The sequence below is a fragment of the Pongo pygmaeus genome, chromosome 17 (assembly GCF_028885625.2).
Source record: "Pongo pygmaeus isolate AG05252 chromosome 17, NHGRI_mPonPyg2-v2.0_pri, whole genome shotgun sequence".
Taxonomy (NCBI): domain Eukaryota; kingdom Metazoa; phylum Chordata; class Mammalia; order Primates; family Hominidae; genus Pongo; species Pongo pygmaeus.
The window spans coordinates 68,194,240-68,218,618 of record NC_072390.2 but is presented as its reverse complement, the minus strand read 5'-3'; the positions used below and the strand labels follow the sequence as shown (position 1 = coordinate 68,218,618).

At 36.4% G+C, this 24,379-nt stretch overlaps 1 protein-coding gene across 5 annotated transcripts in view; it reads right to left on the bottom strand.

Moving 5' to 3' along the window:
* The window catches only part of DCC (DCC netrin 1 receptor), a 1,213,980-nt gene that overhangs the window by 198,708 nt on the left and 990,893 nt on the right, over positions 1 to 24,379 (bottom strand). For all 5 annotated transcript variants that reach the window (XM_063653694.1, XM_054461350.2, XM_063653695.1 and 2 more), the window contains exons 13-14: positions 23,826 to 23,967; positions 7,482 to 7,592 (exon numbers count right to left, since the gene is read on the bottom strand). In XM_063653694.1, coding sequence (XP_063509764.1) covers positions 7,482 to 7,592; positions 23,826 to 23,967 — 253 coding nt within the window. The remainder of the gene's footprint in view (positions 1 to 7,481; positions 7,593 to 23,825; positions 23,968 to 24,379) is intronic.

Sequence of the window (24,379 nt, the reverse complement as noted above, 5' to 3'; positions counted from 1 at the left end):
GATTAGAATTGTCTAAAATTAATCATTGATTTGGAAATAACTAATGTAATAATGATCAGTTTTTTCATCCAGGAACATATATAACTTGCTATTTACTCATGTCTTTTATAGTTTTTAGTAAAATGTTGTATTTTTTATGATATACATTTGTTTACACCTTGTTAAATTTAGTCCTAGATATTATATTTTAGGTTGCTTTATAAATGCCTTTCTTTTCAATGTTTAAACTAATTATTGCTACTATAAAGAAAAGCTATGTTTTTGAAACATACAAACTTATTAAATTCTCTTATTAGTTCTAATAGGTTTTTAGTGCAGTTTCTTGCAATATTCAAATATGCAATAACACCATTTGTAATAATAAGATTTCTTTCCTTTTGTAATAAAATGTTATGAATTTTTAAAGTTTGTTTTTCTTGTCAAAACCTCTATCTTCTTGAATAACAGAAACTGTGGGAAGTTTTTAAGCTTGTTTGGATCTTGTGTTTAGTATTTTACCATTTAGCTTAATGGTTTGGTTTTTTGCAAAAACAATACAATTTTGAAAGCTTGCTTATATTCCTATAATAATTTTTTTAAAAACTGCCTAATTCCACAAAACGCCGTCTTCAATCTATTGCTATAATTATATGATGCCCCATTAAATTATACCTTAATTAGATGATGGGCTTTTAAGATGTACTGAATATACACTTTCCTTTTGTAACGGAAATAGATACATTTGTTCCCTAAATGTAGATAACAAAGCTTTATCATCATGAACAAGGAGAAGTTTCATAAGACCTATGGTCTGAGTATTTCATATTACTGTCAGAAAGAACTGCAGTCATGGCCAGGTGCAGTGGCTCATGCCTGTAATCTCAGTACTTTGGGAGGCCGAGGCAGGCAGATCACCTGAGGTCAGGAGTTCAAGAGCAGCCTGGTCAACATGGTGAAACCCTGCCTCTACTAAAAATATAAAAATTAGCCATGCATGGTGGTGGACGCCTGTAATCACAGCTACTCGGGAGGCTGAGGCAGGAGAATCACTTAAACCCAAGAGGTGGAAGTTGCAGTGAGCTGAGATCACGCCATTGCACTCCAGCCTGGGTGACAGAGCCAGATTCTGTCTAAAACAGCAGCAGCAACAACAACAACAACAACAACACAACAGTCAAAGTCTGAGATCTACTTATTTATCAAAACCAGAAAAATCAGAAAGAACAGCACACTGTTGAGCACTTTGTTGCCATTATCATAGTTAATTTTCCCAAAAACCCACTGTGATGGATACTGTTGTTATGCCCTCTTTACACATGAGAAAAACCCAGGCATGGGAAAGTTATTTGCCCAAGAATATAGGGTAAATGGAGCTGGATCCAAACCTAGTGATTAAGACTCCAAAACCCACCTGATCCTTTACATGGTACTTAGAAAAAAGTCAAGCAACTCATAGAAAGATCAGACATTCCATGGGCACATTAAACTTTGTTATAACCAAGTAAAAGACTTGCAATTTCATTGAACATTTATCTAAGTCAAAGCAACCTGTGCCATCCTTTGTACAGTGGAACTTTGAGATTCTGAACAACCACTTGCCCAGGAACTGAAACAGATACTATATTGCTTTTACAAATCAGTTTTTGCTTTGCCTGCTATGCTCCTTATGTGTAAGATGAAATCCACCTGAATGGTAATAAGGGGCTGAGTCTTAAATTTCACAATGGAATAGCTACTGTACCACTGGTCCATCAAATTCCCCAAGTCTATCTGTCAATTAGCAACACAGAATATCATAAATGGTTCCTATCAAGAGTACAAGAAAGAAAATCTATTCTATGACACGCCACCTTCACTCCTCTGTGCACACCAAATCCCATACTAGCATCAAGTGAAATCACCAGAAGAACACATTCTTTTGCTTACAGGTGTAAATCGCACTCCTTACCCCAATTCTTTAATGAAATGAATTTGCAGTGAACCCATTTATTACCAGTTAGGGTTAATAAGGCTAATTACCTCTTTCCTGGGGGCAAGAAATTAGGGCCAGCTCCTAGGTTCACATTTTTTTGCTGCATCACTGTTGCACTTTTTTAAGTCTGCACTGCCTAATTTTAATAGCTAAACTCCTCTACTTCAGGGTAGAGATTCAATTCTAAATCACATGATTGTTGATAGTGTATAGCAATTTTCACCTCTTCACTACAAAAAAAAAAAAGTATCATAAACAGATTTCCAAGCTCAGTTTCTTGAAAGATACTTTGTTGAACTCTATCACAAATTCTCTCATTTCTTTATGCAAGACATTTACATGAAAACCCTGGGGAATTCTAATGATCTTGGTTTACTTTTTTTTAAGCTGAAATTTTGAGGTACAAAATAAATATTTTAAAACTTCCCAGCTGTCAGTAATAGCAACGTGCTTTCCAGGGAATGCTGAACAAACAATGTGGTGTGGTTTGGTTTTATAATTACTTTAACAAAACATCTAATTGAAAGGGCAATCCATGAGGACTTGGGGTATTTCTCCAAGTTACAGTTATCTTCACAATGCTTAAGCCAAGTTGTGAAGGCAAGAGGAACTACAGAAGCCGCAGGAGGCAGGAGGCAGGGGTTTCCTTTAACAATCTGCAAATAGCACTGTTTCTGTTTAGCTGACTTGCAGGGCTCAGAGTTATACAGTAATGAGTAGATCATTCTCTTGGCGATCACCGTCAGGCTCTGAAGCAGGGGGATAAGTTATACAACATAATGCATCCAGAGAGGCCTAATGATGCAGTTACCTTCCAACACAGATATCTTCAGCTATAGCAAAGAATGCCTACCATTTCATGTGGTTCAAAATGATTGCTTTTTCTCCTTATCCTAAATTTTTGGGAGATCAAAGCAATTTTATATGGAAATTTCTCACTTCAGAGTGTTAGGACTCAAAATTTAGGACTCAAAGCTTTCCAACATTAGCCAAGAAACTTTTGGTGCAAGTCATTTATATCTTATGATTTAAACATTTACACAAATACATTAAAATGAGATGAATATTTAAGGAAATCTTTTTAAAAATAGAGCAAACTAGCAGGTTGAATGTTCTTTTGTAGCTACCAGTGACCACTACTGATCTTGTTCATTCCTTCAAATATTAATTTCCATCAAGGGTTACACTTTTTAATATATGAATGGTGCAATCAAAAGAAGAAAACCAGAAGTAAAGAAAGGAAACCAAAATCACTTTTAGGAAGTGTCACAGTTGAAAGTGATCATGGATCAATGAATTGAGAAGGCCTGTGGTATTATCAGTTTTTTACAGCAAGTAAAACATATACGTCCCACACATTTACGCAGTTAAATGCTCTGAAATGGCTTTTAGTTTTCATTATGTCTAAATGTGAACAATCTCAAATCATAACGTGTAACAGCATTTTGTGCAAGAAGTATCAATTCTACTGTCTTTCTTCTATTAATTTTTTATGTATCTTTTTCAGATTGCTAATGTGTATATTACAGGAAAGGATAAGACTGTCTTAGCAATTATCATCCAAAAGAACACATGAGAGAATGAGAAAAAAGTTGGTATTTGTGTGGAAATATGTTATGACAATTGACTGGTAAGGGAGTAACCGTTGGATAAGTGAGGATGCATTTTGAATAGTGGCAGAAATCATTTTCTCAAGGCAATATTTCCTTGAAAAATGTCTTCTATGCTGTCCTACACACACTTCCCTACAATTCTAGCTGTCAGAACCTCCTTTCCCTGAAGTTTCTAGTTCAAGTTCTATGTGTTTTTATGAAATCTTTTCTAATCAGTGCAGCCATTATCTGTCTGGTTCTCAATAGAGCTGTTCTTGCTGTTTTCATGTTTGTACTCCCCATGATTCAGCACACTGTAAATTCTTAAACCATATTTCATAATAACTACATCTATACCCAAAGAAAAAGAAGGAATGTTGCATGTACAAGAGGGCCATTATTAAGCCAAGAGCATAGAAAAGTTCAAACAAATCCAATTAAAAGCATTTATTAAGACTCTCATGAGCATGGCATAGAGATTCTTGATTGAAATAGATGCATAAATTGGATTACAGTTAGACTGCATTGATATGAAAAACATGGAGTTAAATGAAAAATTTTTTGTCTTCTAATAAGTGGTGACTTTATATTTTGGTTCTACTTAAGTTGTGACTCATTCAGAGCCAGGAAAAAGAGCACATAAGTCAAGTAGAGAGTCTGTTTCATTCTGGATATTTTGTAAGACCTTTAGCGCCTCTGCTTCATTTATTTTCTCTCCTTCCAGTAAGAGATATAACCCCTTAGGTTTGGGTAAGTGATATGATCTCACTTCTTAGAATCGTTTGTTTGCCTTGAATCACTGTGTTTATGGTCATCAAGTCATTTCTACGGGATTAGTGGAGGCTTTTCTCTGATCACCTACACTGGACCTCAATGCATAAAAACTTTTTTTTTTGAGATGGAGTCTTGCTCGCTCTGTCTTCCAGGCCAGAGTGTAGTGGCACAATCTCAGCTCACTGCTACCTCTGCCTCCCGGGTTCAAGCAATTCTCCTACCTCAGCCTCCTGAGTAGCAGGAATTACAGGTGTGCATCACCACGCCCAGCTAATTCTTGTATTTTTAGTAGAGACGGGGTTTCACCACGTTGGCCAGGCTGGTCTTGAACTCCTTACCTCAAGTGATCCACCTGCCTTGGCCTCAAAACCTAGTTTTGAGCTCCACAGTTGCTAGCTGACTACTTGATTAAGTTAGTTAAATTTTCATAGCTTAACTTAGTCTCCTATAAAGTAAGGCTAATAATGTATACTTCATAAGGGTAGATGAAAGGATAAAACATAAATCTATAACATTTAAAGCTTAATTCTTAGGTAAATAAGTTAAAATAGAAAAAAATAACTATTTATATAGTTTATTGTGACCACTCTTTCATTTTTTACGTAAGATAAATTATAACCTCATGACTTTGGCATCCTTCTTGCCATATATATCTCAATCACCAGTTAGGCTCTATTCAGGATGACTGTTCTTGCTTTTTCTTCTACTTGGAGGGCTCTAGTCTGACCTATTCGCATGGCTTCCCCTTCACTTCCTTAAAGTCTGGGTTCATATTTCATCTAAACAGAAAGATTTTCTCAGCTCCTTATATAAAGCAGTAGTTTCTAGTCCTTGCTATCCCCTCTACCATGCTTCCTTTTCTTCAGAGCACCTATCACTATCTACCTCCATCTGAATATAACTTATACTCCTTGGGTGTAGGGACTTTATTTATTGTTTTATCTCTAGTACCTAAGGTAATATCTTGCATATGTAGACCTTTAATAAGAAATGTATGTTGAATAAACACATGAATGAAAGTTTTCTAAGCTACTAGTGATGGGTATGAACTCTGTGAAATGTGACTTTTTGTAGCTCCACAACTTTTCAATTATATAACCAAAGACAAGTTAAATAATATCTCTAAGCCTCAAGTTATTTTTTTGTAAACTCCTATATTACCTCTAGGGTTGTCTTAAAGTCACTGCCTGGGTTTGCCTACTTAGAATACTTTCTTGTGTGTGCATGCTTCAGCCAGAGTAATCTCTACAAAATGCAATTCTAATTAATTCACTATTTTTTAAATCAACCTTTGATGACTTGCTTAAATCAAAGTAAGTTATTGACTTAGACATCCTTAGATAATGTTTAACATTCTTAACTTTGTCTTGTCAGATTTAGAACCTGCTTATCTTACAAACCTCATCATATGCCAACTCTGTGTTTCATTCTTGATGGCCTTTTTCAGTCCCCAAACAGCATCATTGTCTTGACTTTAAAAACCACACTTACCTTACTCTCTATTCCTTCCCCTCAATCGTCAATGTATTTTTGCATACCTAATTCTTATTCATCCTTCAGGTCTCAATTTAAATGCAAGTCTGTCTGTTTGCCTACTGGTCTATCTATCCATACATCCATCCATCTATCCAACCTTCCAATCTTCCAACCATCCGACCATCCATCCATCCATCTATCCATCCATCCACCCATCCACCCATCCTAAGATGAACTGTAGTTTTCAAGCACCCAATCAGGTTTTAACTATAACAATGGCAACTTCATATACCTCAGCTAAAATGTCTGTCTTTCTTTGCTATTCTCCAAGCTCCATGAGAAAATAACTAAGTGTTTCTTATGTATTATTGTATCAAAGCTCAGCATGGTGCCTGATGCTTAGTAAGATTTCTATAAATATTCTTTGAATTAATATGCAGTCACATGGCAGGGATTAACATTATTATGGAAATATCAACTGTTGATTGTTTAATGCTACCATAATTATTTTAGTAAAACCAAATTTGTGGCTGTAGAAAAATAATGAATGACAGTAACGTATTCAAAAAGAGAAAAAGAGGAAGACGAAAGAGAAAGAGAATGAGATGGAGGAGTTCAAGAAAGAGGAAGGATGACATGAGAAAGAGTAATAAAAGAACTAGGAAAAGAGTAAAAGTGAGGAAGACATGGAAAGAGAGATTAAAAAACGGAAGGGAAAAGAAAGGAATATAAAGTTTTTACTCTTAATTTTTACTGGAATAATTTCAGATGTATCAGTTAAGGAGTAAGAGAATTTCATTGTTAGCTATAATAGGCGATTATCTTGTGCTGTCACATTTTCAATACATAGGAGTTTATCTTTACCTTTAATTGACACTAGTTTTGATTACCTAGCTTTAAGAATACTTATCATCTTACTTCTTTTCCAAGGACCTCTCATTTTTATGAATTCTTACCTTTTAAATTTCTAACTCTAATTCTATATATTTCTGCTTTATTATTTAATGTTTTATGCTGTCACTTCATTACCCATTCCTTTTAAATTTTATTTTAAAATTTTAGTCATGATGTTTTTATTTCCAGAGCAATTTCTCATTTGCTAATTTTGAGGATTCTGCTTATATTTAATTTATTAATATATAAATCTTATATGAATCCTAATATCCTACTGATGAATGTTTCAGGACAACTATCAGCTAAGCAAACAAAGTAGGTTGTCTTTTATATCAAGAAAAGGTAATGATAATATCATAAGCAAGTAAAAAAATACATATAGATGTTTTTCAAAAGCCTCATAAAAAAGCAAGAGAAGCTATATTATATAGTTATAGTTCATGACTACTATTATAAATTACACTAATTCTTGTGAATGAAATGGTTAAGGTCAATTATTCAAAACAAAATAAATAGAAAATATATTATTTCAGATGATCTTGAAAACAAGTAACTTGTTATGAGGACCATGATTATTGCATAATCAATGCTATGTCATTCATGGGCTAGCACTATTTACATGGCATTGTTGAAGACTATGTATTCACTAATGTTTCCCTGTTGTGTTTTGCATGTGAACATATAGTAAGAATCAACGTCCCCAAAGTTGGAGTTCATTCCTTCTTTAAGAGACCTTTTAAAGCTGAGATAACAAGAAGATAATCAGAGTGATAGTAACTGGGAAAAAGTCTTACCATCTAGATCATTCTCTGGAGTCTCTGCAGTATACCAGTTGGAAGGTGGTCCAGTACCATTGACTGTCATGGCTGACACCTGGAAACTGTACTGACTTCCTTTCTCCAGTCCTATGAAAGAATTTTCCACAGGGGGGAAGAAAGTTACTATGCACCAAGTGTTCCTACCTGGGTTTCAAAAAGCTTCAGCAAAATTGTAACAATAGTGGACATGCTTTACATTGTTTGTGACTGTCGTGGTAATGATTATTTTGACTAAAAGGGTGGAAATATCATAGCAAGAAATCAAATTAATTTTATACATTCTTATGAGTTTTTTTCCAGTTTATAAAAATGTGTCCATGTAAATAGCCTCAGGGCAGATGCAGAATATAAAATATAAATGATGTAGAAATAATCAAAAATTGCATGGATCATTTTTCCTTACTGTTCAGAAGATCCATGTCTATAAATCAAGAACAGTCAATCTAAAAATTTATGTCTCCATCATTCATTCAAGGTCTGTGATTATGTTTTCTTTAGGCCAAAAATCAAGAATCCAAAGACAATGCACTTCAGAAGAAAATATTAGGGCTTTTGTCTCTTAAAACCATCTTTCAAGAATATTTTGTTTTGCATTAGCTTCCACACAAGAGATATAGAAAATCAATCCCTATGATGATTTTGGCATAATATCGTGCACAACGATCACATTAGGGCTTATTTCAAAATGCACAGAGAACATAGGTAAACTAGAGAGACCACATGGATCATTTATCTGATATATGAAAATTTTTGATGTAAGTGACTTTCCTCTTACAAAAAGCTGAAAGTAGCTCATTAACATGATAAATTATTGTAAAACAAATGACATTTGTGAAAAGATCATAGGACATTTTTGAGGCTCAGACTAAATGATCAAGTTCTTAAACCTCAAGGAATTAAACAATCCTGATAAAGATAATAATGTAACTGTTATCCCCCATTCATCTGAAATAGTGCAAATATTTGGTGTCAAGAAAAAAAATGCATAATAAAAGAAATTACGCTCATGTACAAAATTACATATTTGAAGATTTTTTGCATAGGAAGATGAATACTTAGTAGTAAGGGGAATTCAAACTTACTACTAATAGGAGATGGTATTTTAAATAATGGTTAGAAAGGATTAGTTATTGTCAAGGAACAAACAGTGCCTTCAATAGACAGTACAATTAGACCATTTGATAAACTCACCTACATAATGATATCTATAACACAAATTTCTGTCCTCTAAAGAAGCTTCTAATTTTAAAAAATAGACTAGAAGCTCCATGAAGACATATATTGAGACTGTCATTGGTGCTCTTGTCTTTGTTATTAATATTATTCAGGTTTTAATTGTATATTCATAGGGCCCACAATAGTACCTGAAGCAGGGAAGATGCACACACAAAACACTTGAAAAATCCACTAAAACTAAAACTTAACATAAAGAAAACATTAGGTTAATATACAGCATTCAACCACATCAACAAGATGGCAAAGAGATGGTTCGAACATAAGGCCTTTGTCATCCCTTAAGTAGGCTCGTGCTCACTTTGGTTCATCTTTTTCACCATTTCATAGGCACTGTTGTTGATTACAGAGGCAGAGGGGTTACAGAGATTTTCTGGGAAATTAAAAAATTAATAGGGAGAGAACCCTGAGAAGAAATGGTTACCTACTCATAACAGCTTATGACTTTCATAATGCTCTTATTTAAAATAAAGTTCTAATCCATCAAAAATGTACTCTTGGCCGGGCGCGGTGGCTCATGCCTGTAATCCCAGAACTTTGGGAGGCCGAGGCGGGCGGATCATGAAGTCAGGAGATTGAGACCTTCTTGGCTAACACGGTGAAATCCCGTCTCTACTAAAGACACAAAAAATTAGCCGGGTGTGGTGGCAGGCACCTGTGGTCCCAGCTACTTGGGAGGCTGAGGCAGGAGAATGGCATGGACCTGGGAGGCAGAGCTTGCAGTGAGCAGAGACCGCGCGCCACTGCACTCCAGCCTGGGCAACAGAGCAAGACTCCATCTCAAAAAAACAAAAAACAAAAAACAAAGTACTCTTGTGTTATGTAGAAGTTTAACTTCATTTTTCTTTAAAATGAATAAACAATCATGTCAATACTGTCTCCAGTGATTGATTTGAAATACCCTCTGTGATGGTCAGTTATATGTATCAACTTAGGTAGGCTACAGCTCCCAGTTATTCAATCCAACACTAATTGAGGTATTGCTGTGAAGGTATTTTGTCGATGGGACTAAAGTCCATATGTAGTTGACTTTAACTAAGAGATACTGCCGAAGTCTATTTGGATGGCCCAGATTCAATCAGAAAAAAGACCTTAAGTGCAGAACTGAGGCTGCCCTGAGGCAGAAATTCTGCCCTGCCATGGCTGTGGACTTAGCTTGAGAGCTCTAGCCTGCCCCTCTTAATGGCCTGCCCAGTGATTTTGGAATTGCCTGGCCGGCCATCATAACCACTTAAACCAATTCCTTGCAATACTTTTCTTAGTATGTATTTCCTGCTGGCTCTTTCTTCCTCTGGTGGAAATCTGACTTATATACCTGTTTTAAGTAAAACAAAGTCTGCTAACAACTTGAAGTTATCATTAGAAAGCAATTTAGATCTTTATCGGTTTAAAGTGTGTTTTATCAGAGATTAGGAATGCAACCCCTGCTTTTTTTTTTCTTTCTTTCCATTTTCTTGGTAAATATTCCTCCAGCCCTTTATTTTGAGCCTAAGTGTGTCTCTGCAAGTGAGATGGGTCTCCTGAATACAGCACACTGATGGGTCTTGAGTCTTTATCCAATTTGCCAGTCTGTATATTTTAATTGGGGCATTTAGCCTGTTTACATTAAAGGTTAATATTGTTATGTGTGAATTTGATCCTGTCATTATGATGCTAGCTGGTTATTTTGCCCATTAGTTGATGCAGTTTCTTCATGGTGTCAATGGTCTTTACAATTTGGTATGTTTTTGCAGCGGCTAGTACCAGTTTTTCCTTTCCATATTTAGTGCCTCCTTCAGGAGCTCTTGTAAGGCAGGCCTGGTGGTGACAAAATCTCTCAGCATTCGCTTGTCTGTAAAGGATTTTATTTCTTCTTTGCTTATGAAACTTAGTTTCGCTGGATATGAAATTCTGGGTTGCCAATTCTTTTCCTTAAGAATGTTGAATATTGGCCCCCACTATTTTCTGACTTGTAGTGTTTCTGTAGAGAGATCTGCTGTTAGTCTGATGGGCTTCCCTTTGTGGATAACCCAACCTTTCTCTCTGGCTGCCCTTAACATTTTTTCTTTCATTTCAACCTCGGTGAATCTGACCATTATGTATCTTGGGGTTGCTTTTCTCAAAGATTAAAAAAAAAAAAAAAAAAAAAAAAAGAAGGGCATTACATAATGGTAAAGGGATCAATGAAACAAGAAGAGCTAACTATCCTAAATGTATATGCACCCAATACAGGAGGACCCAGATTCATAAAGCAAGTTCTTAGGGACCTACAAAGATACTTTGACTCCCACTCAGTAATAGTGGGAGACTTTAACACCCCACTATCAATATTAGACAGATCAACAAGACAGAAAATTAAGAAGGCTATTCAGGACTTGAACTCAGCTCTGTACCAAGAGGAACTAACAGACATCTACAGAACTCTCCACCCCAAATCAACAGAATATACATTCTTCTTAGCACCACATTGCACTTATTCTAAAATTGACCACATAAATGGAGGTAAAAAAAACTCCTCAGCAAATGCAAAAGAATGAAAATCATAACAAATAGTCTCTTAGACCACAGTGCAATCAAATTAGAACTCAGGACTAAGAAACTCACTCAAAACCGCACCACTACATGGAAACTGAACAACCTGCTCCTGAACGACTACTGGGTAAATAAAGAAATTAAGGCAGAAATAAATAAGTTCTTTGAAACCAATGAGAACAAAGACACAACATACTACAATCTCTGGGACACAGCTAAAGCAGTGTTTAGAGGGAAATTTATAGCATTAAATGCCCACAGGAGAAAGCAGGAAGATCTAAAATCGACACCCTAATATCACAATGAAAAGAACTAGAGAAGCAAGAGTAAACAAATTCAAAAGCTAGCAGAATGCAAGAAATAACTAAGATCAGAGCAGAACTGAAGGAGATAGAGACACGAAAAACCCTTCAAAAAAATCAATGAAACCAGGAGGTGGTTTTTTGAAGAGATTAACAAAATAGACCACTAGCCTCACAAATAAAGAAGAAAGGAGAGAATAATCAAATAGACACAATAAAAAAAGATACAGGGGAGATCACCACTGATCCCATAGAAATACAAACTACCATCAGAGAATACTGTAAACACCTCTATGCAAATAAACTAGAAAATCTAGAAGAAATGGGTAAATTCCTGGACACATATGCCCCCTGCCCGCTGCAAGACTAAACCAGGAAGAAGTCGAATCCCTGAATAGACCAATAGCAAGTTCTGAAATTGAGGCAGAAATAGCCTACCAACAAAAAAAGCCCGGCACCAGATGGATTCATTGCGAATTCTACCACAGGTAAAACGATGAGCTGGCACCATTCCTTCTGAAACCATTCCAAACAACAGAAAAAGTGGGACTCCTTCCTAACTCACTTTATGAGGCCAGCACCATCCTGATACCAAAACCTGGCAGAGACACGACAAAAAAAGTAAATTTCAAGCCAATATCCCTGATGAACATCAGTGTGAAAATCCTCAATAAAATACTGGCAAACCGAATCCAGCAGTACATCAAAAAGCTTTTCCACCATGATCAAGTTGGCTTCATCCCTGAGATGCAAGGCTGGTTCAACATATGCAAATCAATGAACATAATCCATCACATAAACAGAACCAAAGACAAAAACCACATGATTATCTCAATAGATGCAGAAAAGGCCTTTGATAAAATCCAACACCCCATTCATGGTAAAAACTCTCAGTTAACTAGGTATTGATGGAACGTATCTCAAAATACTATGAGCTACTTATGACAGACACACAGCCAATATACTGCATGGGCAAAAGCTGGAAGCATTCCCTTTCAAAGCCATCTCAAGACAAGGATGCCCTCTCTCACCATTCCTGTTCAAAATAGTATTGGAAATTCCAGCCAGGGCAATCAGGCAAGAGAAAGAAATAAAGGGTATTCAAATACAAAGAAAGGAAGTCAAATGGTCTCTGTTTGCAGATGACCTAACTGCATATTTAGAAAACCCCATCATCTCAGCCCAAAATTTCCTTAAGCTGTTAAGCAACATCAGCAAAGTCTCAGGATACAAAATCAATGTGCAAAAATCATAAGCATTCCTACACACCCATAATAGCCTAATCATAAGTGAACTCCCATTCAAAATTGCTACAAAGAGAATAAAATACCTAGGAATACAACTTACAAGGGATGTGAAGAACGTCTTCAAGGAGAACTACAAACCATTGCTCAAGGAAATAAGGACACAAACAAATGGAAAAACATTCCATGCTCATGGATAGGAAGAATCAGTATCACGAAAATAGCCATACTGCCAAAAGTAATTTATAGATTCAATGCTATTCCCATCAAGCTACCAATGACTTTCTTCACAGAATTAGAAAAAAAACTACTTTAAATTTCATATGAATTCAAAAAAGAGCCCACATAGCCAAGATAATCCTAAGCAGAAAGAACGAAGCTGGAGGCATCAGCCTACCTGACTTCAATCTATACTATAAGCTACAGTAAACAAAACAGCATGATACTGGTACCGAAACAGATATGTAGAGCAAAGAAACAGAATGGAGGCCTCAAAAATAACACCACACATCTACAATCACCTGGTCTTTGACAACTAGAGAAAAACAAGCAATGGGGAAAGGATTCTCTATTTAATAAGTGATGTTGGGAAAACTGGCTAGCCATATGCAGAAAACTGAAACTAGACCCCTTCCTTACACCTTATATGAAAATTAACTCAAGATGGATTAAAGACTTAAATGTAAGACCTAAAACCATAAAAACCCTAGAAGAAAACCTAGGACATAGGCATGGCCAAAGACTTTATGACTAAAACACCAAAAGCAATGGTGACAAAAGCCAAAATTGACAAATGGGATTTAATTAAACTAAAGAGCTTCTGCACAGCAAAAGAAAGTATTATCAGAGTGAACAGGTAACCTACAGAATGGGAGAAAATTTTTTTTAATCTATCAATCTGACAAAGGGCTAATATCCAGAATCTACAAGGAACTTAAAGAAATTTACAAGAAAAAACAAACATTCCCATCAAAAAGTGGGCGATGGATATGAACAGACAATACTACTACAAAAGAAGACATTTATGCGGCCAAAAATAAATGCAAAAATGATCATCACTGATCATTAGAGAAATGCTAATCAAAACCACAATGAGATACCATCTCATGTCAGTTAGAATGGTGATCATTAAAAAGTCAGGAAACAACAGATGCTGGAGAGGATGTGGAGATATAGGAATGCTTTTACACTGTTGGTGGGAGTGTAAATTAGTACAACCATTATGGAAGACAGTGTGGCGATTCCTCAACGATCTAGAATCAGAAATACCATTTGACCCAGCAATCCCATTACTGGGTACATACCCATACCCAAAGGATTATAAATCATTCTACTATAAAGACACATGCACGTGTATGTTTATTGCAGCACTATTCACAATAGCCAAGACTTGGAACCAATGCAAATGCCCATCAATGATAGACTGGATAAAGAAAATGTGGCACATATACATCATGGGATACTACGCAGCTGTAAAAAAAGGATGGGTTCATGTCCTTTGCAGGGACATGGATGAAGCTGGAAACTATAATTTTCAGTGAACTAACACAGGAAGAGAAAACCAAACACCACATGTTCTCACTCATAAGTGGGAGTTGAACAATGAGAACACATCAACACAAGGAGGGGAACATCATATACCAGGGCCCGTCAGGGAGTGGGGGGCTAGGGGAGGGATAGCTTTAGGAGAAATACCTAATGTAGATGACGGGTTAATGGGTGCAGCAAACCACCATGGCACGTGTATACCTATGTAACAAATCTGTACTTTCTGCACATGTATTCCAGAACTTAAATTACAATAATAATAAAAATAAAGCAGTTTAGAGGCCATCTAGTGTATTGTAAGTATTTCCCCAAAGGGGTCTCACCTGGCCAGGCCAAACTGTTTATCAGAGTATCCCTTGCAACCATATACAGTAGGGGAGCTCTTCATATCTTCCTTTCTATTACATCTGCAGTGAAGTTTTAGCATCCTGTAGAGATCAGTGCCTCAGGTCACTCTGAAAATCCTGCCAAATGTCTTTGAAGTATTATATTTTATCTTTAAAACACCTTCGACTTTGCTGGGCTGTGGAATCTAACTACAAACACCTAAAAAAGCTAGGTAAAGTATAAAAAAATTTAAATATGTATAGAATCCCATTATTAAAGAAAATCTTAAGTAATATCTCATCAAATGGCTCATATAATGCTGAATATCTAACAAAGTGTCCCTGTAAATAAAGCAGGAATACTTGTATTGGATGAGAAATTCACCAATGGAGATAACTCACTTTCAAGTTTTGCTTTTTAGAAAAGTTCTTCCTTAGATTGCACTGAATCTGATTTACCATAGTATCACTTACAGATAGACTGCACTAGTTTTATCCTAGTGGGATAAAAACTAATTAAGTTTCTCCTATAAAATGTGTTTATCCAAGACTTTGGATTCTAAATTCAGTACCTTTTGTATCAAACTTTTATCAAGAAAATTAAACTTGTGATCCTTTTTTATACCCAAGTAAGTGCATGATATAAAGCAGAAGCAGAAATTTTGGCTTTTCAGAGAAGCAGTCTGGACATTACCTTTAGAATTCCAGGTTTCAGGTGGCCCTACTTCTATGCTGTGATTTGTTTGGGAAAATTTTAGATGTACTGGAGGCTCTTTTAATAGCTATTTCCTATCTAAAGTGATTAAGTAATAATACATGCTTCCACTTTATAGTGTTTCTTGTGAGGGCCAAATGCAAAATTGCTTGTAAAAGTGATTTATAAAATCAAGCGTTTCATAGATGTAGTGATAACTGACATTGGTACAGTGATTTCCAGGTTACTTTCTTGATTTTTCAAATACCCTGCGATCTTGGCACAGACTACATGATTGGTCCCATTTTAGAGACATGGATAATAAGGCTCAGAGAAATTAAGCTAAGGTATTATGGTGTTTTAATTAAAACTTGGACTATCCTTGGGTAAAGAATCTTGGCTCTGTTCTTTCTTGCTGGGCACCTTCAAAGGCCCACATGCCCTATGCTAGAACCCAAGAAAGACATTGGCAACAAATGTAAAGCACTATGCAGGCATGGAAGAAATATCTGTTTATGATCATTACATCAGACTTGAATAATAGGCAGGTAGGGAGGTTAAAATTGATGGTTCTATTATTTTTGACAGTGGATCAAGCTAACAAATCAGTAATATCCAAAATTCAGCCTCAAGAAGAGTTAATTTGTTCTCTTGCTTAGAAATGCCACCGGGAGCGGTGGCTCAAGCCTGTAATCCCAGCACTTTGGGAGGCCGAGGCAGGCGAATCACTTGAGGTCGGGAGTTCCAGACCAGCCTTGCCAACATGGTGAAACCCCGTTTCTACTAAAAATACAAAAATTAGCCTGGCGTGGTGGCGCACGTCTGTAATCCCAGCTATTCAGGAGGCTGAGGTGGGAGAATCACTTGTACCCGGGACACGGAGGTTGCAATGAGCCGAGATCGTGCCACTGCACTCAACCCTGGGCCATAGAGCGAGACTCTGTCTTCAAAATAAAAATAATAAATAAATAATAAATAAATAAATAAATAAATAAATGAATATACCCTATTAGAAAAAAGAGTTATCTTCCAGAGTTATACCAACAATAACCACCACCAAGCAACTTTTGGGGGCCCCAACTCTGATAGCTGATATCAGAAGATCTTTCAATGTTGCTTTCTTTCCTTCCCTCCCTTCCCTTCCCTCCTTCTTGCCTTCCCTTCCTTCTTTCCTTCCCTCCTTCTTCTCTTCCTTTCCTTCCTTCTTCCTTTCCCTCCCTTCCTTCTTCCCTTCCCTTCCTTCTTCCCTTCCCTACCTTCTTCCCTTCCCTCCTTCTTCCCTTCCTTTCTTCCTCCCTACCTTCCTCCCTCCCTCCTCCCTTCATCTCCCCACTCCCTCCTCCCTTCCCTCCTCCCTCCTTCCTCCCTTCCTCCTCCCTTCCTCTCCCCACTCCCTCCTCCCTTCCCTCCCCTCCCATCCCCTCCTCTTCCCTTCCTCTCTCTCTTTCACTGGAGGTGGAGTAAAGAGAAGCCAGTCTGTAATGAAAAGCTTTTTTTTTTTTTTTGAGACAGAGTCTTGCTCTGTTGCCCAGGCTGGAGTGCAGTGGCAGAATCTTGGCTCACTGCAAGCTCCGCCTCGCAGGTTCACGCCATTCTCCTGCCTCAGCCTCCCGAGTAGCTGGGACTACAGGCGCCTGCCACCACGCCCGGCTAATTTTTTGTATTTTTAGTAAAGATGGGGTTTCTCGATCTCCTGACCTCCTGATCTTCCTGCCTCGGCCTCCCAAAGTGCTGGGATTCAGGCTTAAGCTACCGCGCCGGGCCAATTAAAAGCCTTTTTTTGTATGTATATTTTGAAAAGCTGTTATCTTAGATCTAGTTCCTGAACTGGAATAATAGGAATATTTTTAAAAATTTAAATAATTTGGCCAGGAAAGCTTTTATTTAATCTGTTCTAGAGTTAGTCAGCTCCTCTAGCTGTATGGTAATCTTTTTTTGTTTTGTTTTGTTTTTTTGAGATGGAGTCTCGCTCTGTCGCCCAGGCTGTAGTGCAGTGGCGCAATCTCGGCTCACTGCAAGCTCCGCCTCCCGGATTCATGCCATTCTCCTACCTCAGCCTCCTGAGTAGCTGGGACTACAGACACCTACCACAACACCCGTCTTAATTTTTTTTTTTTTTTTTTTTTTTGTATTTTTAGCAGAGACAGGGTTTCACCGTGTTAGACAGGATGGTCTTGATCTCTTGACCTCGTGATCCGCCTGCCTCGGCCTCCCAAAGTGCTGGGATTACAGGCATGAGCCACCACGCCCGGCCCGCTGTATGGTAATCTTTAAGTTTTATTGTCCAATAGACATCTTTTTCCATCCTTGTGTTTTTCTCCTATTCCTTTTAATACTGATACAATCACGAATGCATCGCCTATGGTGAGAAACACATTATTTACGGTTTAAGAGGTAAGAATATAGGTTTTCTATTCAGGCAGTATCATTACTTATTAGATGGTTGACCATGAAAAACCAGGCCTCTTTGTTTACTTCCATGCCCTCATCCATAAATTGGGGATACATAAATAAAAACTGTCATAAAGATTAAAATGGAAAATACATACATAGCTTTTAGCATAGTGAATGGTTTGAGTTCAGTAAGTAATAATATGGCTATTATTGTTGTAAATGTTAAACATTGTTTTTAATGTTAATTATCTTTTACAAAGTTATGTAACAGCCTTAGTCACTCACAATAAAGTGAACTAAAGATGACAACATGCATAGTGAAAGGAGCACATAATGAGGAGTTGGACAACACACAATTCACCTGGGATCATCTCCTTAACTAGTGGAGGATCTTAGCCATGTCACCCTCCAGACCTCAGTTATTTCTTCTGTAAAATAAGCAGTTTGGCCAGGCACAGTGGCTCACGCCTGTAATCTCAGCACTTTGGGAGGCCAAGGAGAGGGGATCACCTGAGGTCAGGAGTTCGAGACCAGCCTGGCCAACATTGCGAAACCCCGTCTCTACTAAAAATACAAACAAATTAGCCAGGTGTGGTGGTGCATGCCTGTAATCCCAGCTACTGGTGAGGCTGAGGCAGGAGAATCACTTGAACCCGGGAGGCAGAGGTTGCAGTGAGCCGAGATTGTACCATTGCACTCCAGCCTGGGCAATAAGAGTGAAACTCCATCTCAAAAAATAAATAAATAAAATAAAATAGATAAAACAAAACCAGTTTGGATGAGACGAATTCTGTGTTTCCTGCTATGTTTGTCAGGATCATAAAGTTCAATCTCAATGTGTGTGTGTGTGTGTGTCCTAGATGCTTCTAACTATACCTTTATTGTAAAGGAAGTATGGTGTAACTAGCAATGCTTTTCGTCGCCGTAAAAAATTCAGTTGTTGAAAGTTGATTATCTCTGCAGGTTTCTATCCTGAATGCTAAGTGTCCTCAAGCTCTGTAATTCTTATGTTCTATTTCTAATTTTTAGACCTTCTAGTAAGAGATGGCATATTATTCAAACAACACAATTTCCCCAATGTTAGCCCTGTTATAAAATTGCTATGCTATTATTTCAATTTTTCAGTCCATAAACTATCAATGCATCTTTATTATGTTTATTATATATTGACCATGAAACACAAGAAAACCCTTAAATTCAATTCAACCTTCCCTGAAGAGCAGTCAAAAATTAAAAACGTTTTAAAATTTAGTTGATGTGGGTTCTCACAAAAAACCTGATAGCGATTTCAATTCTTGTTATAACTCTGAATTACTTTGTTTTTGCAGATGTCTCATTATTCTCATTAAAAAAACACATACACACAAAAAACACCTGTCTAACAAATAGAAGATTGTAAAAAAGCAAATGTTTGAGTATCTGCACCTGGATATTTATAACATACAAATGGAGCATTCTGAAATTTCCACTTTTTTAAACAACCAAATCAATAAATCCATGTATCTTATAGGCATTAAAATCATAGGATCAAATCCTTTACATTTTATAGTGCTATAGATTTATATGGAAAATCAATTGCTTTTGCTTACAACAAAGTGTACAAGTTGCTAGATATATCCTGGGGACATGTCTAAACCACAGCCAATCTACCAGTGTGTAGCGCTCCCTGGTTTCTTAATGTTTTGTAGCATTGAAGACATATATTCCCACAATGTCTAGCAATGCAACAGGTGTTTCTGTAGCCCAGTCACAGAGCAGGAGAGAGGAGGGAAGGATTTTCCAAAACTATTCAAAAAAAATTGTAAGTATATGATGCTGTTCATTAACTCTTTTTATTGCTTCAGTTCAAATTTAGAAAGAGTATATATATATATGTTTGCAGTAAATCTCAGGCATAGTTGCACATATAACTGCTCATATTTTGTTTGCATTCCTAAATGCTTTATTATAACTCATGAAATCAAGATGTAACAATATGAATAAAGCCTACACATTTTGCATCCAAATTCTTACAGCTCTATAAAGATGCAAATGGGCATTTGTGAGCTGTTCCTAATAACTAATTAATTCATCTCACTTTGCTTTTGGCTGAAATGATAATAAACCAGAGTGGTGATGGGTTACCTCATGCTGATTAGAAGCTCTAACTGTCACACGTATTTTAGATGAATGAAAATGTAGTACTGAATTATTTATTTTTGAATAAGTAAAGTTTATTAGAAGATACAACTCAAAATGATTGTCCTTGAGAGGAAAAATTAAAAAAGGAGTCTATAGTAGTTTGAATGGTATCCCCTGAGAATTCATGCATGTCTGAAGGATCAGCATGTGACCTTATTTGGAAATAGTGTCTTTACAGTTATAATTAGTTGATGATCCCAAGATGAAGTCATCCTGGATTTCAAGTGGGCTCTATCTCTAACGTCCTAATTGGAAAAGAAGAGAGGCCAGGCAGTGTCTTATGCCTATAATCCTAGCACTTTGGGAGGCCGTGGAGGGAGAATGACTTGAGGCCAGGAGTTTGAGATCAGCCTGGGCAACAAAGCAAGACCTTGTCTCTACGAAAAATTTAAAAAATCAGCTGGGTGTGGTGAAACACACCTGTAGTCCCAGCTGCTCGGTAGGCCAAGGCAGGGGGATCACTTGAGCCCAGAAGGTCAAGTCTGCAGTAAACTATGATCATGTCACGGTACTCCAGCCTGGGTAAGAGAGCAAAACCCTGTCTCAAAAAAACAAAACAAATAAAAAAGGAAGAGGAGAGAACACAGAGAGGAAAGTATAAAAAGATGGAGGCAGAGATTAGAGCAATGCATCTACAAGCCAAGGAAGACCAGGTACTGCCGGTAACCCCAGCAGTTAGGAGAAAGTTGTGGGATGGGTTCTTCCTCAGAGCCTACAGAAGGAGCTGAACCTGCCAACACCTTGAGTCAGACTTCTGGCCTCCTGAACTGTGAGAATAAATGTCTATTCTTTCAAGTTATGAAATTCGTGGTATTTTGTTTTGGGTTTCTGCCGGTGAGAAGGCTAATAGTTGCTGCTCTGCGTTTTTTCAATGATTTTACCTTAAACAGAGGGAAAGTCCTAAATGTTGTGTTATTTAGGGAGTCAGAATCTTGGTTTGAAAATACTAAACTGAATGTGTTAACTTCCATTTGCCAAAGTAACTCACAAGGACTAAGCAATTAATGCTAGCAAATTCTATTGGCCGTGAGGCTACTATTCTTCATTTGTTTTCTGGACCACTGTTTTCTAAGCCATTCAGATGATATTGAGTTAGCATTAGTGGGAAGAAATCTTCAATTTTTGAAAGCAAAAATTGTAATATTTTTAACTTATCATTTTTCATTTTGCATATGCAATTAAAAATACATAACATATTGTTGTTACAAAGTATGCAATATTCATGATCAACAATTTGGGATATATATTATTCTAAATATTTTTATGTGAATGCTTTTTTTAATAAATACAAGCTCTTGTACTAATACTGACTTAAAACTGGGGTATTTGCTTACTATATTTAAATAATCATAATTTACATAGATTTAACATTTTTACACTATTTCATTTAAATTAGACATATAGTATTCCAAGATACAACTGTGTCTGAATTTTCTAGGTAACTTCCTATAGTTGGATATTTAGGTTTTTAAAAACACTGTTTGCTATTAAAATAATATGACAATATGCATCTAGCTACAAACTTTGCAAAAATATGATTGCTTCCTAGGATAAACTCTTAGAATTTGGAAACCTGGGTCATATCTTTATGAAAAGAAAATTATACGTACAGACATACATCCACATCCACACGTATATCCTCTGTATAAAATACACACATATATACATATATATGTATATATATATATATACATATATATGTATATATACACATATATATACACACACATTGCTTTCCAGAAGGGTTATAGACATTTTCTATCCCACAAGCAGTATGTGAGAGTTTACATTTCTCATATGCTTTCCAGAATGGGATGCCCTCATTTATTTTTATCTTTATTACTTTAATCAAAAGAAAATGCTAACTTATTTTTATTTTAATTTGCATTTCTCTATTTGCTAATGAGATTGAACATTTTATCATTTTTATTGGCTGCATATAGTTCTGTGAATTGAACATCCAATCATTAGCTTTTTTATTGCAATATTCATCCTTTAGTTAATTATTTTATAGTAAGAAATTAATTTTATATTCTCAACGTTTATCATTTGAGAAGCAAAAGCAATGATGATAAAGTTTTGAGGCTTCAAATCTCTATGTCTGGAAGAGCTTGGATTAAATTATCCTTAGTGTCTCTTCTGCTCTAATATAAAATCTTAGAATCCATACTAAAATATTTTTAGCAAGATTTTTCAATTTTGGTGATTTCTCTTAAAGTAAAAGTCATATTGTACCAAATATCCTAATGAACACATGTTCCTCACTTTATTTTTACCATCTTCCCCATTATTTTGTCAGGGGAAAAAAACATAGGATATTGGCTTTTCAAAATCTTTTAAAATGATATGGTAAATGTCACAACTTTCTGTTAGATTCAACCATTCCCTGCCTCAGAGATTTTGTCCATATTTAAAACATGATTTTTGGCAATCTACTTCGGAAGTGCTCTGGCCATTATGCTAAAATTATATACGCATAAAAGACAACCTGAGAGAAAAGAAGAAAAAATAAATAAACAAGTTACTTTCAAGTCTGTGATTGCAGGCTGAACAAGAAGCTTATAATGTGTGTGAGTCATGATTTCAAATGGAAATTCGCTGAGTATCTGGTGTAGAGAAAAGGAATACATAAGGGATTACTTTCTTTTTTTCACTTGCAATGGTAGTTTACCTCATCTATAAATTGTAAGTCATGTGCTTTATGGTTTGTATGTTGTCCTGACCCAGTTTATGTGCCACTTCAGAGTCACTCAACTTCATCTACCCAGCTGTGTCATGAGCCACTCTATATGCTTTGCTTGCCAAGTTTCTGGCAGTAGCTCAAGATATTCCTAGGTTTGAAAAGCCCTGAGTTCTGATCATACCCTAGGCCAAGCCACCATCACATAAAATGCTGATTGACAAAAAGACACCTATGTGTCTGCAGAGTCATCAGAAGCTCTGGCTTCACAGGGGACTGCCTGGGAGGTGCAAAGTAATCAGTAAGCTGTTGGTGAACTCAACCAGTGAGAAACAAGAGAGCAACTGCTCACACCTTCTATCCATGGACTGTGAGATAGTTCATGTGGCTTCTCAAGAGACACCCAGGAGACCTAGCAAGTGCTGTGTGTGCCCCGAAGTTGTGGCCACCACAGATGGATAATGTACCACCATTATCTGTTTTCTCTTCTTCCCTGGATCGCTTTCCTTGTTCTCTCCTTCTTGTTTTCCTGAACTTATAACTTTAAAGGTACTACCTTGAAAGCCTTGCTTCATTCTGTTTTCTAGGAACCTGAGCTGTTGTGAATTAAAGGTTGTAGTTATTAAATACATGATTATTTTATAAAATTTAAAAAAATATATTCTTTACATGCAAACTGGGTCCAGTTTTCATAGAGAAATTTGATCTACTCTGAATTCTATCAATATGGCTGCATAAGTGAATTTACTTTATTTTAGCAGAAAGTAGAATAATCTCTCTCTTTATTTTACAATCCACCCTTTTCTTCAGTTTTCAACCCATTCTCACCCCTGAATATTGGTAGAGGGGAATCAAAGTGATTGAAATTGGAACAATTTCATTAGATGACTTTTAAAAGTTATTGGTTAAAATGTTAAGTTTTTAGATAACAGATGCTTTTGTTGAATCAGCAATGCTGAGAAACTAGTATGAATAAAAATTTTATGATACATGTATTAAGATGATGATCCAGAGAGAAATATATAGTGAAAACATTATAGAGAATGTAAAGTTAAAAATATAAAGGTTGTTCTTGTTCCAGCCAATAGATGTCACCTGCCAGGATGCCAAGAAGAAAATCAATGTTCCTTTGGAGTGAGACTATATTTTATTCCTAAAGCATTTAATTCATCAAAACCTTGCAAGACTACACCATGTGAACACTGACCTGTGAATAGGTACCAGAGGTTGTTTGGCTCCAGTGTTTCCATCTCACCCCTGCGGGTCGTCTTTCTGTGTCGAATTTTATAGCCGGTAATAAATCCATTTTGTGTTCCTGATGGAGGAGGCAGCCAGCTAACTTTGATACTCTGTAAAATAATAGATGTAAATTAAAACATTGAAGAAAGAAAGGACAACGGGACAGGGTCAAACAAGTAACCCAAACATAAGTGTGAAGAAAGCAGAGAAGCAAGAAGTGTTAGCGATTGCCACTTAAAGACAAATTAAATTCATTCTTACAATCTGACAGCATTCTTATTTGTCTGGTTTTAACAAAAATACACAATTCCTTTGATTGATTGAATGCATTATCACCTCTCCTTTGCATATGCTGCTAAAATGACAGTAAAATATTCTAAATGGTATAAACCATAAAACAATAGAGAATACGTCTATATTGCATGAGAGATGTCAACTGATATTTGGAAGGTGCAAATTGGAGGGAGATATGGTGGATTAGTCTGTTCTCACACTGCTAATTAAAGACATACTCAAGATGGG